The following is a 14,544-nucleotide window of genomic DNA, read 5'->3' as shown; positions in this document are numbered from 1 at the left end:
TATATCCATTCATGCACTGATGGACACAGGTTGCTTCCATGTCTTAGCTAGTGTAAATAACGCTGTAGTGAACATGGGTATGTAGCTGTCTTTGCAACTCAGTGTTTTTATTTCCTTCAGAGAGATACCCAGAAGTGGAATTGCTGGATCATATAGTAGTTCCGTTTTTAATTTTTTGAGGAATTTCCATACTGTTTTCCATAGTGGCAGCACCAATTTACATTCCCACCGTCTACAAAGGGTTCCCTTTTCTCCACAGCCTTGCCCACACTCATGTGTTTTTTTTTTTAAATATACATCAGCCATTTTATAAACTTATTTAATTTTTGGCTGTGTTGGGTCTTCGTTTCTGTGCGAGGGCTTTCTCTAGTTGCAGCGAGCGGGGGCCACTCTTCATCGCGGTGCACGGGGCTCTCACTATCGCGGCCTCTCTTGTTGCGGAGCACAGGCTCCAGACTCGCAGGCTCAGTAGTTGTGGCTCACGGGCCCAGTTGCTCCGCGGCATGTGGGATCTTCCCAGACCAGGGCTCGAACCCGTGTCCCCTGCCTTGGCAGGCAGATTCTGAACCACTGCGCCACCAGGGAAGCCCCATTTGTTGGCTTTTTGATGATAGCCATTCTAATAGGTGTGAGGTGATATCTCATAGTGATTTTGATTTGCATTTCCCTGATGATTAGTGATGTTGAGCATCTTTTCATTTAGTTCCTATTGGCCATCTGTATATCTTCTTTGGAAAAAAATGTCTATTCAGGTCATCTGCCCAGTTTTTAATCAGAAATTGTGTTTTTTTGCTGTTGGAATTGTATGAGATCTTGAGAATCAATTTGAGATGTTAAGGATTAGAGGTGTAAGACCCCTCAGTGATGGCCTACAGAGGGCCTTTTCTGATGATCCTGGGAGGGAAGACACCAAACGGTCCCACCATCCTGCTCGTGATTACAAAGTGGGGAACAGGTAGGCTCCCCTTCTTCCCAGGCCAGCGATCAGCGTGGAGTTTAGCACTCCACCTTTTCACTGGTTCCAGCCCGACTGAGGAGTGACTTACCTGATCAGTGTCGTCTTAGTCTGTTCGAGCTGCCATAACAAAATACCATAGAGGGGGTGGCTTATAAACAACAGACATTTATTTCGCACAGTTGTGGAGGCTGGAAAGTCCAAGATCAAGCCTTGGGCAGTTTCAGTGTCTGGTGAGCATCCGCTTCCTGGTTCATCTATGGCCATCTTCTTGCTGTGTCCTCGCATAGCAGAAGGGGTGAGGCTCTGTGAGGTCTCTTTTATAATGGCATTAATCCCAACCACCTCCTGATGGCCTCACCTTTTAAAACCATCACATTGGGGGGTGAGGATTTCAACATATGTATTTCAGGGGGACCCAAACACGTGGTCTGGCCAAGACTGACATTTCCGTGGCCACGTTTTCTTGAGGCAGGGTGACTGCATGGAGACCACCCAGGCCACTGGGTGCCCACTCACTGGCAGCCTGTCCTCAGGTAGCATGGCCCTTTGCTCTTCCCATGTCTGTGGAGGGGGGGAGACTAGGCAGGCCCATGGATTTCTGTTCCCTCTGTTCCAGCTTTCTCACCTGTGCCCGGCCACCCGTCATTGGGAGAGACACTTGCTTTCAGTCTGGGAGAAGTGGCAGATGGGATTGATAAGAAGACAGAGCCTCCTTGGGCCTCAGGCATAGGCAGGCCCCCCCTGGTAACAAGGAGCCCTGTGTTGAAGAGAGTAAAACCTTTACTGACATCAACTGGTTTTAACCCCAAGAGAAGGAGCATAAGATTAGCACCACCACCCCTGGACAGCTTTTAAACCTGTCTTCAGAGGTGAACAAATCCTCATGTATATGACTGATAAAATCAGTGTCTCATGTTGCTATTTTGTTTTCTTACTTGCAACTCCAGGCCCTACAGAATTAGTAAAAAGCAAGTGTCACCAGGTCTTGTGGGACATACCGTTCCCTCATAGATTTGTTTTTACTGAGCAAAGTGGAGTATGCCTCCTGCACTGCACAATCCACCACCTTGTAAAGCATCATGAAAATCTCATTTAGTCCATTTAGGATTTAGTCTGGGGGTTTTGATCAGGTGAAAAAAGGCATTAGGAATTCTCACTGTGGAGTGAAAAACAGCTTACAGAGCATAAAGTAAGAATCTTATCCTAATTGGGAAAAACAAAAAGCATGAAGCCAGCAGAGTTATATTTTCATCACACGACTCAGGCACTGGGCTGGATGTGTGACTAGAACTTCTCATCACGAAACTGGGACAGAGCATCACCTGCCTCACTGTTGTCCCGGCTCCGCAAGCTTCCTGCGCCTTCCACCTCCCAGTGTGTGCCGTGTGTCAGCAAAGTCAGCTTCACTTGGGAGCTTGTTAGAACTGCAGGCTCCTGGGTCCCACCCCAGGCTGGGTCAGAACCCATGTCCCCAGCTGGTTTCATAACACACGTTAATTTGGAGAAGCTCACCTACAGCGCACGGTGCTTCACAAAATTAAACCTATATCAGAATCCCCTGGAGGGCTTGTTAAAATGTAGATTCCTGGGGCTCCCCCTCTAAGACTGAGTTCGGTAGATCTGGTTGAAGGCACAGGGGTGCCGATGCTGCTGATCAGCGGTCCGTTTTGTTGCTCTTTAGCTTTCCCCTGAATGAGCAGCTCAGGCCCAGGCCACACAGCACACGGTAAGTGGGAAGATAGCCTAGAGCAGCCCCAAACTGCATACACGAGCAAAGCTTGAATGGGACCAGGCCAGTAAGCGGGCATGCCTCCACAGTGGCCTAGTGCAGCCAGGGACAGTCATCTCTAGGACCTGGGGCTGGGCACAGTCCACTGTCCTGGCTGTTGTCCTGCAGGCTGGTATGAGACCCCCTCCCAATAGAGCCCCATCTGGAGCTTGCGGGCTCCAGTCCTGATGTGAAAATCAGAGCGACTTCAGGCGCCTCCCTGTGCTTTGACTCAAGGTCAAGACCACTCTCCCTTTCCCTGTCTCCACCCAGGGTCTAGCGACTTACCCTTGAAGGACTCCAACCAGAAAAGCCCCAAATAGGGCCCCTTTCCTTTCTGGAGAGTGCTAATTACAATAAGTCTTTCTGATGGAGGCTCCCTGGTTGAGGCCAAGATGTATGTACCCACCCTTTAGAGAAGGCTTCTCTGAAGACCACAGTATGACTTTCTAGAATTTCTGTAGCTGTAAATAAGAAAAAAATGTTAATTCTCACATCAGGGATGTCACTATCTAATTAACCTTCTTTAGATCCTTTAATTCTTTCAGTTCTTATTAGAGCCTTTGCTTTCCTTCAGTCCTAAAATTTTCAACCTATAAAATCTCAGGCTACAAGACATTGTTTCTCAGTGAATATGGTTTCCAGGCTTAAAATTTTACCACTGGTAATGATAACCAGTAAAAGGCATGTAGATGGTAAATATTATGTTTAAAGGCTATGCGTGTTATTTATATTAAAGATAAATGTGTACAGTAAAATAAACACTGTCCCTTGAGCCATGAAGTAACCTTTCACTCCACTGGTCCCACTTTTCATCCGTATTTAATTATGTAAGCAATGGTAGGTGCAAAGTGTAAAGGTCAAAGAGATTGTGATGCCAAAAACTTGGTCTCTGTGCACCCGTGCCGAATCAAATCTCAGACAGAGTTTTGACTGAAGTAGAAAAGAATAGCTTTATTGCTTTGCCAGGCAAAGGGGGACACAGAAGGCTTGTGCCCTCAAAACTGTGTGTCCCAACCCAGGGGGATTGGTGAGGAGTTTTGTAGCAGTGTTTCAGGGGTGTGTGCAGGGCCTGCATTCCTTTAATCTGGCCTCAGGTGGTCTCCTGATGAGCTTCTCTGGTTCTCAGGGTTCTCAAACTGCAACCTTCTCTCTGGAATGAAGAATGCTTCATCAAGTAGTTAACATTTTCCATTTGTTGGGGGTTTCAGTTCTGCAGAAGAACTCAAAGATATTGTTATGTGTATCCCTTGAGGCAGAACCAGGACTCTGCCCCAAGGCTGCACTACTGTTTCTTGACTGCTCCTCCCTTGTCTCTGCATCGCCTCCCTTCCCTAATTAGCAACTGTTTGAACCTGCCCTTTAGAACTCTGGGAGGGTCATGGAGGCTGAAGCCTATTCCCTACAAACAAGAAATGGGGGACACAGTAGGGCTTCCGTGCCCAGGAGCCCCACAGGGTCCTGCTCAGTTTCAGTTGGTGGCAATCGACTTTACCAGATTTGGTAAAGATCTCCTTTTGAAAAGTGGGCCTGTTCAACCTGATGTGGATCGGCACACTTTATAGAAGAAAAGAGCAAGACATATTCAGGATCTAGAAAATTGTGCTTGGTGAGCTCAGTTTCCCGGAGATTTCCTGGAACAGCAGTCAAAGGGTAATGCAGAGGAGTGTACTTGGCCTCCATAATGCTGCACTCTGAAACTTAGGACACATTCTACATCAGGAAGGCAAAAGCTGAGCAGAATGTGTTAACAGCTTGGAGCCTTAGTCTTCATGGTCATCCTTCAAACATCATTCATTCAATTTCCTTTTAGAAATTGAGAGTGAGGTGGATCCAGGTATATCAATTAGAAGCACTTTAAAAAATTTTTTATTTTATATTAGTGTAGAGTTGATTAACAATGTTGTGTTAGTTTCAAGTGTACAGCAAAGTCATTCAGTTATACATATACATGTATCTATTCTTTTTCAAATTATTTTCCCATTTAGGTTGTTACAGAGTATTGAGCAGAGTTCCCTGTGCTATATGTTTGGTCTTTGTTGGTTGTCTATTTTAAATGTGGCATTGTGTACGTGTCAGTCCCAAACTCCCAAGCTGTCCCTCCCTCCCACCCTTCCCCCCCCTCTGCTAACTGTAAATTTGTTCTCTACGTCTGTGAGTCTGTTTCTGTTTTGTAAATAAGTTCGTTTGCATCATTTTTTTTTAGATTCTGCATATAAGTGATATCATATGATACTTGTCCTTCTCTGAGAAGCATTTTATATATAATAAGAACCAGAAAAATACAGTTCAAACTAGCTTAAAAACTAAAGGGTACATAATTGGCTAATGTTAGCAAAAAATCCAGAGGCATAACCAAGTTCAGGCATGGTTTGACCAAGAAGTTAAAACCTGGTTTTTTTTTCTCTCTGTTGCAAGATGGTTGCTACAAGCTCGAGGCTATACAATGCCTCTTCCATTTTCTTGATGAAAGCAGGGTTCTCTGTTCCAGAGCTCTTAGCAAAAATCCTGGGGTTAATTATACCGGTTGAGCAGCTTGGCTACACTGATGACCATAAACTAGGGAAGCAATACTCCGAGTGACGTGAGCCTGGATTCAGAGCCCAGCCCTGAATCAGCCCACATACCAGGAGAATAGGATGCTCTGGCTTAAACCACTGACCCACCTGGTAGCAGTGGAGGTGGGCTCAGTCCCCAGCAGGCTTTTCCATTGCCCCAGACTTGGTCATAACACGCAGAACTAAGGGGGTTGGGGAGTGTTCCCTGGGAGAAGAAGCGTGCCTGTGCACCAGGGAAAGGAGGAGTCTCCACATGTGCTGCCTTTGTCCGTGACCTGAGGATGGGAATGATTTAGAAGCAAGTGTGTCTGTAGAAGGAAGCTGGTGAATAGATGTGGGCTAAACTAGGAGACTCTCTAGCTTTTGGCTGGTGAGTCTCAAGAGTACCTTTGATTAGTATCTTTGTTTGTAAGACCAGGCTGACTAATTCCCTGAGAATCCGTTGAGGTTTTGTTACCAAGGGTGGCTTGATGATGGTTTCAGGTGAGAATAGTTTCTCACCAACACTGAAGGTAGTGAGAAATATTACATTTGTATCTCCAAGTAATTACTATGTATATGTCCACAGTTCTGTATGAAAATTATAGTGAAACTTAGGGAGAAAGTGTGTTCTGATAAATAGGAAATGTGTGATCTAAAAATATTTTTCCATGTGTTTTTCTAATCAGGGAATATATATATTTGTAAAGTAAGTAGTAATAATTCTAAGAATACAGATGCACTTTGGGCAAAGAATTAAGTAACTTTATGGGGGTTTTTTGTTGTTTCTTATTAATTTTGGCTGCGTTAAGTCTTCGTTGCTGCACGCGGGCTTTCTCTAGTTGCGGCGAGCATTTATTTTTGGCTGCGTTGGGTCTTCGTTGCTGCACGGGGGCTCTCTCTAGCTGCGGCTACTCTTCGTTGGGGTGCGTGGACTTCTCATTGCGGTGGCTTCTCTTGTTGCGGAGCACGGGCTCTAGGCACGTGCGCTTCAGTAGTTGTGGCACGTGGGCTTCAGTAGTTGTGGCTCACGGGCTCTAGAGCGCAGGCTCAGTAGTTGTGGCGCACGGGCTTAGTTGCTCCGCGGCACGTGGGACCTTTCCGGACCAGGGCTCGAACCCGTGTCCCCTGCATTGGCAGACGGATTCTTAACCGCTGAACCACCAGGGAAGCCCCATAAGTAACTTTGTTTTGATTGTTATGAAATAGAACTAATAGTGAAGCCCCAAGTACACATAGCTTAAGAAATGCAAAATGAAGCCTGGTACTTTGTTCTTAATTCATATCTTAAGCATTTGGCCATGAATGAATAATTCTTAGTGGACATTTGTGACGCTTAGTGGACTTTTGTGACAGTGTGCCAGATGCATGATTCTTCAGCCTTTGATGATTCTCTTTCAACCTTAAGAGTTATGTCAGCAGATGTTTTTTATTATTCTCTTCCGCTTGTCAACCTGAGAGTTTGCCTAATGAAAGGAGCTGCTGAGCCTTTTGCATGTAAATCCTGATAAAAGCTGCTACAGCCCAGCCCAGGGCCCCAGAAACTGAATGCATACCAAAGATGGGTTGGACTTAACAATACAAACAATTCACAGACTGAGTAATCATGTAATTCACGCCTTGTTTTTCTGATGATTTTTTTCAGAACCGAATGGAGGAAAGCAAAGCACTCTTTAGAACAATTATCACGTATCCCTGGTTCCAGAACTCCTCAGTTATTCTGTTCTTAAACAAGAAAGACCTTCTAGAGGAGAAAATTATGTATTCCCACCTAGTTGACTACTTCCCAGAATATGATGGTAAGTCAGCACTCTTCCACCCACCCAGTAGCTAGGGACACATTCCGCCCGCCTCCTGAGACCAGTGCCTGAGCTGACACACGACAGTGCTCCGTCACTGCCTTTGCCCTCAGAAGCCTGAACGTTGTGATGGATGGAGTATGAATTTTTGTTTGTCCTGTCTTTTAATGACGACCTGAAATGTTTCATACCCCGACAATGCTGAAAGTTATAGTTATTTCAAAGCACATAAGAAGTTGTTTTCTTTTGCTGTTCAAAGGAGGGAACAATCCCCTAGTTTTGACTAATTGTGTGTCAACCATTAGAGTTCCCTCTTGATTTCCCTTTCGTTTGGTAACAGTCTGCCTCTGCCTCTCTCTAGAGAGAAAACTGAACATTGTGGTCAAGAGCCCATGGTCTGAAGTCGATCTACCCAGATTCAAATCCCAGTTCTGATATTTCCTATTTGTAGAACCGTGATCAAGTCATTTAGTTGCTCTGGGCTTTAGGACCAAACTTATGTTTTATAGACTATAGTAGATAACATATTGTGACATTTTAGCATGATGCGTGACACATGGTGAATATTTAGCAAATATTTGCTTTTGGGGGGCTTCATGACCCCATGAAGCCCCATCATCCTAAAGAATGGCACCCATCGTTTAAGCTCTTCCTGTAGCACTTAGGGTCTGTAGCACCCACTTCAGTACTCATATGTATGCACTTCGCATTATTTACTTCCTTTTCATAAACAAATCTTGCCTCCTCAACTAGACTGTGAAATCCTGGATGACCGGGCATGACAGCCAACCCCTTCCGAGAAATACTTGTTGATAGATTGGTAACAAAATGCATCCACACCCAGCCACTCTGAAACAGGTGAAAGAGTCACAGCCACTGCCCTGTAATAACTTATGTGCACAGTCCACACCCATCTCCCCATACGTGCTCAAGTCTAGGTTAGGAGTGGCTAACTACGGCCTGCCGCCTTTTTTTTTTTTTTTTTGCGGTATGCGGGCCTCTTACTGTTGTGGCCTCTCCCGTTGCGGAGCACAGGCTCCGGACGCGCAGGCTCAGCGGCCATGGCTCACGGGCCCAGCCGCTCCGCGGCATGTGGGATCTTCCCAGACCGGGGCATGAACCCGTGTCCCCTGCATCAGCAGGCGGACTCTCAACCACTGCGCCACCAGGGAAGCCCCCACCTCTTTTTATAAATCAAGTTTTATTGAAACAGCCATTCATTTATATACTGTCTGACCACTTTTATGCGACAACAGCAGAACTGAGTAGTTGTGACAGAGCTCAAGTGGCCCACAAAGCCGAAAATATTTACTCTCTGGTCCTTTAACAGAGAAGTTTGCCAAACCCAGATCTAGATGAACAGCAGGTAAGAGGACAAGCTTTGAATGTCACAGAGAACCAGCACTGCCACTTACCAGCTGTGGTGCCTCGGACAAGTTTATTCAACCACTGAGTTTCTTCATGAGTAAAAGAGAATTGAATGGAATCACATATGTAAGTTGCTTAGCACAGTGCCTGGCACAGACAAGAGCACAAACCCAAAAGTACCTATTACAGAGGTGCAACGGTAAGAGAACGGGCTATTTTTTAAAAGTACATTATTAGCAAAGGGTATCTGGCATGGATGTCAGCTCAGCAGTGTTTTTGTTCTGCAAACTCCCTCAGATTGGTAATTGCTTCAAAACTAATATTCAGTTTGGCCTCAAAGCTTTCTACGAAGACACAGACACATCGAGGATGGAGTTTTATTCATCTGTTCACCACACATGCGTTTGGTATGGTGCTGCTCTTGGAAGGGGAACGTTACATGTTTAATGAAGTTCCCTTCTCAGATACATACAAGACTCTAAGCGTTGCTGACTCTGCCACGTGGGGCTGTTGTCAGGTATTAGAGATAGTACTGTTTTGGGTAGCAGTGTGTTCCCATCCTCTGTCCAAGTCCATTTTCCTTTGTGCTTTGAGGTTCCTTTAAAACGATTCTTGCCCAGCCTCGACAGTGTATTCTCTTTTCCTCCTTTTACTTTGCCACTCGCCTGCCACCACATCACAAGCGCCAGAGCCTGGAGTCCTCAGTGCTCCTGAGGAAACTGTGGAAGGAAGTAACTTTGTGTTAGTTCTCTCCCACGGCAACAGGCTGGCTCCTTAAACACGAGATCTGCCCGAATAAGGTGGGCACGAAGCATCTGGCTTACACCTAAACGCATGCTGGCCTCACACACCTGGAAGGAGAGGCTCTTTGTAGTTTTTCTCAGAACTTGGTGAGAATCCACGGATGGGAAATGACCCCCACCTCCCGACGCAGCACCCGCCTACAGGCCAGCATGTTTTCGTGATATGCTTGCACATGGGAGGACAGAGGCAGCACGGCCCTACAGGGCAGACGCACCGAGGCTCACGGTGCATGAGGCGGCAGCACGCACAGTGCAGCACAGCACAGCGGGATTGGTTTCCTGCAGTACGACACGTGTTAGGAGTACTGTTGTCCCCTCTCTGCGCAGCATCTTCCTAATCTCTTTACACATCTCCTTTGGCCAATAATTTCCCCAGATATCCCATCACTATGAGTGTGAGCATCTTCCTTCTAACATGTGCCCATTGCGAACATCTTTTTTTTTTTTTTTTTTTTTTGCGGTACGCGGGCCTCTCACTGTTGTGGCCTCTCCCGTTGCGGAGCACAGGCTCCGGACGCGCAGGCTCAGCGGCCATGGCTCACGGGCCCAGCTGCTCCGCGGCATGTGGGATCTTCCCGGACCGGGGCATGAACCTGCATCGACAGGCAGACTCTCAACCACTGCGCCACCAGGGAAGCCCCATCGTGAATATCTTTAAATCCCAAGATGTTTTTTACTGTCCATCTCCCCCAGTAATACACGTAATGCATACAGGAAACTTGGCCGTGGAAAAAGAAAGACAGACACTGATTGTTATTCATAAAGCAAACACAGCTGTCATTCCAGGAGACTTCAAGCCCTTGTAAGATGAGCTAAGACAGAAAAAATTCTAGGCCCACTCTGCAGTGATATTTTTATCATAAACATGTTTATAGTATTCTAAATTTCACACTTCCACATTTCTTACTTACAAGGTCTTCATTGTAATGAATGCCATTTCTGTATTTCTCTTTGGGAAGGAAAATTACCATTTCTACATGGACTTGAATTGCAAAATTGTCCTTAGAGACTATGGAATTCTGTTACTGCTATGATGACTAAAAGGATTTCTTTGTAGTTTATGTTTATTCAAATAGCAAATTATGCTTAAAAACGTAACAGGCTCCAAGTGCTCTTCCGTGAACTTGAGTCTTGTTCTGATATACTTTAGAGTTAGAAAAAGAAAAAGTAGACTTTTCTTTCCCAAAAAGAATAAGTACAAAATTCATTCATAAGCCAGAAAGATAGTGTTCTTTTATGAAATTGAGAGGCTGCACCAGTTCTAACAATCTATTAGTCCTGGTTTTAAATATTTTTATTACTGCTATGGAATTATTAACAATAAGTACATCAAATAAGCTAGGACATTAAGTGATTATATATATTACATATTTGTAATTGTGTAACTTTTTAATTCATTATGATGCCAGCCTTCTTAATCATTGACAAAAATTTCAATTCTGGGCTCTGAAGTTAGAAATTCAGACATTCCTTTTGTAAATTGTACAAATGAGAATGATCTGTTTTCATGGCTCTTTCTCCCAGTTTCCAGCAATGTTGGATATAAAGTTATTTGCAGTAAGATTGGTTTGAAAAGTTTTCAGGTTGGCTGTCTGAAACTCACGGTGCATTTTGTCAGAATCTGCAGGCTCTCGGTAGAAATTTCAAAGATTTCTTCGTCCCAACCAGTAGATAACAATACTGACAGAAAAAAATCTAAGCTTTGGATCCCGAGAGGGTCTTCTGAGAGAGGAGGAGTGGAGGTTATAGCGCAAGACCTTCTTTCATGGTACAGAACTGGAAAAAATGGGAGAAATGCAGATATATAGTGCCACAAAGACACATGAGAAAGGTGCTCAGTCCTTGATAGGTGGTGGTGGGTGTTTTAGTGTTGCTTTTAATTTTCAAGTTTTAAATTAATATATTTATTAGGATCTATTATGCTCTATTGAGATATAATTCATATACCATTTAAAATCCACCCATTTAAAGCATATAATTCAATGCTTTTTGGTATGTTATGTTAATTTTTTAAATTATGGTAAAATATATGTAACGTAAAATTTGCCATTGTAACCATTTTTAAGCATGCAATTCAGTGATATTATAATTACACTCACAGTGCTTTGCAGCCATCACTATTCCCACAACTTTATCATCACCCCAAACAAATTCTGTAATCATTAAGCAATAACTCCCCTTTTCTCCTCCTCCTAGCCTCTGGTAACCTCTAATCTACTCTCCGTCTCTATAAGTGTGTCTAATCTAGGTACTTCATCTAATCTAAGTGGAATCGTACAATATTTGTCATTTTGTGTCTGGCTTATTTTACTTTATATAGTGTTTAAGGTTCATACATGTTGTGGCATCTATCAGAACTTAATTTTTATAGCGGAATAATATTCCATCGTATGTATATACTACCTTTTGTTTATCCATTCCTGTTGATGGATCCTTGGGTTGTTTCCACCTTTTGGCTATTATGAATAACGCAGCAATGAAAACTGGTGTACAAGTATCTCTTAGAGTCCCGGCTTTCAATTCTTTTGGGTATATACCTAGGAGTGGAATTGCTGGCTCATGTGGTAAGTCTGTGTTTAGAGTTTTGGGGAACCATCAAACTGTTTTCCATTTTACATTCTCAGCAACAATGCACAAGGGTTCAGATTCCTCCACATGCTTGCTGACACTTGTTATTTTCCACTTGATTTGATTATAGCCATTCTAGTAGATGTGAAGTGGTATCTTACTGTGATTTTGATTTGCATTCCCTAATGATGTTGAGCATCTTTTCACGTGCTTATTGGCCATTTATATATCTTCCTGAGAGAAATGTTTATTCAAGTCCTTTGCCCATCTTTTGATCAGGTTGTCTTTTTGTTGTTGAATCATAGGAGTTCTTGGTATATTCTGGATATTTACCCCCTTAGCAGATATGTGATTTGCAAATATTTTCTCCCATTCTGTAGGTTGTCTTTTTTTTTTTTGTCATTCTTTTTTATTTTTTATTGAAGTATAGTTGAATTACAATGTTGTGTTAATTACTGCTGTACAGCAGAGTGTGTAGGTTGTCTTTTTACTTTCTTGATGTCCTTTGATATACAAAAGTTCTTAATTTTGATGAAGTCCAATTGATCTGTTTTCTCTTTGTTGCCTGTGACTTTGGTGTCATATCTAAGAATCTGTTGCAAAATTATTAAATAAGTTCTTCATATATCCTGATAAATATACCATAATCCTTCTAAGACAGTGCTTGGCACATAAGAGACCCTGGATAAATGTAAGAAAATGTAAACCAACTTTTTAAATCATCACACGGAGTGAATTGAATTCTCATAAATGTGGTTTGCTCAGAAACACCAGAAGTGAGGCTACAGAGGACAGCTGTAGATGGACCAGACCTTAAGGAACAGGTTTTGTATTCTGAGAGAGATTTCAGTCTGGAGAATGTAAAATGATCCATCGTGGAGTGGGGGAGGGGAGACACACGGGGGCAGATTGACAAGAGAGCCTGAGGCAGTTATGTCCTACGCGTGCTTATTATGCAGCTGAAACCAGCGCAGTTAACTCAGTCCCGCAGAAGTAAACTAATCACACCCCTACTGAAGATTCTGCTGTGGCTCCCTATCTCCCAAAGAATCAGAGCTAAACTTAGCCTACCCTTCAAGCTGTCTGCCTGTTTTCACCTAATCACATTCTGTGGATGGATGGAGATGAATGGATGGGCAGGTAAAGTGACAAAGAGGAGCAATTACACATAGTACTGTTGAGGAAGGTGCTTATAACAGATCAAGTCTGCACTGAAGAGGTCTTTGTGAGCATCAATAAACACTGACTGAGCAAATGCCTTAACAGATCAGCTGACCAATGTCCCTTTCCTCCCCTGGCCAACAGGACCCCAGCGAGATGCCCAGGCAGCTCGAGAATTCATCCTGAAGATGTTCGTGGACCTGAATCCAGACAGTGACAAAATTATCTACTCCCATTTCACATGCGCCACAGACACCGAGAACATCCGCTTTGTCTTTGCCGCCGTCAAAGACACCATCCTCCAATTGAACCTGAAGGAGTACAATCTGGTCTAGTTGTGCCTCCTTGACACTGCCGTTCCCTTCCCTGGTGGGCTATTGAAGCTATACAAGAGGGACTGTATTTCTGTGGAAAACAATTTGCATAATACTAATTTATTGCCGTCCTGGACTCTGTGTGAGCGTGTCCACAGAGTTCTTAGTAAATATTATGATTTTATTTAAACTATTCAGAGGAAAAACAGGATGCTGAAGTACAGTCCCAGCACATTTCCTCTCTTTTTTTTTTTTAGGCAAAACCTTGTGACTCAATGTATTTTAAATTCTCAGTCATACACTCACAAAGAGCTGTTTCTTCCTCTCTCTCTCTCCCCCCTTCTTTTCTATTGAGCAAAATGAAGCTGATTTTCCTTTTCCTAACCCATCCCTTCCTCCTGATTTTTCCCACATTACAATGGCCTTTATCCTAGTTCCATTCTTGGTCAAGTTTTTCTCTCAAATGATACAGTCAGGACAATTGTCATTCAATTTAAGCCATCAACATCAGCTTAATTTAACAGTTTGTAGTTTTTGCTGAAGGATTATAAGTATTAATACTGTGGTTTTAAATGTATTGCTCTGGATACACACGTAGAGGTTTTTTTTATATAAATATATTGTTTTGCCTCACTTTGGGCTGGGACAGTGGATGCCCATCTAACGGTTAAGTGGTTTTTTTTTTTTTTTGGATTTCTACCTTCAGCCATAGCTTGGTTGCTCAGTGAACTGTACAGAAGTCAGTAAGGCAAGGGCCAAGACACACAGAAGTCCTTTCTTTTGAAATGCCATGTGCCATTGTCCTTCCTCCTTTCCTTCCCTTTTTTTTTTTCACCCTGCTTTCTTCAAACTGCAGATGCCAAAAATATATGCCAAGAGACACTACATTATTCTAATGGCTGCTACCCAGATCCTTTTCATAGGTTGCTCTTAATTTTTTTTCCCTTCAGTTCAAACTTTTCCTCCCTTTTTTTTTTTCTTAGTGTTTGGGCCACAATTTTAAAAATGACTTTTATTAATGGGTATGTGTTGCCAAAGCTGGCTTTAAAAAAATTTTTTTTAGTAAGAACTTAAAAGATAAAAGCCAGTATCTTAACATGTAAGAGAGTAAGACTGTGAAGCCTAAAATGTTTGGCTGCGAATGAACCTGAAACACCAGTTGCCAAACAGTTGGTCACTGTCAATTTGACTCTCATAGTCCGTCCTTTTCTTTGCCCTTAAAATCACATTGTTTTGTGTCCACATTCCATGTTGAGCATCTAAATGGA

General features: G+C 43.3%; 1 protein-coding gene across 1 annotated transcript in view; it reads left to right on the top strand.

Moving 5' to 3' along the window:
• Window positions 1-13,297, top strand: part of GNAQ (G protein subunit alpha q) — a gene marked incomplete at both ends in the record, with an annotated part of 299,023 nt that extends 285,726 nt beyond the window's left edge. The window contains 2 exons of the mRNA XM_079705894.1: window positions 6,909-7,062; window positions 13,107-13,297. Coding sequence (XP_079562020.1) covers window positions 6,909-7,062; window positions 13,107-13,297 — 345 coding nt within the window. The remainder of the gene's footprint in view (window positions 1-6,908; window positions 7,063-13,106) is intronic.
• Between the last annotated feature and the right edge of the window lie 1,247 nt (window positions 13,298-14,544).

This window comes from Hyperoodon ampullatus (assembly GCF_949752795.1).
Source record: "Hyperoodon ampullatus genome assembly, chromosome: 6".
NCBI classification, from domain to species: domain Eukaryota; kingdom Metazoa; phylum Chordata; class Mammalia; order Artiodactyla; family Ziphiidae; genus Hyperoodon; species Hyperoodon ampullatus.
This window is presented reverse-complemented; position numbering and strand designations above follow the sequence as displayed.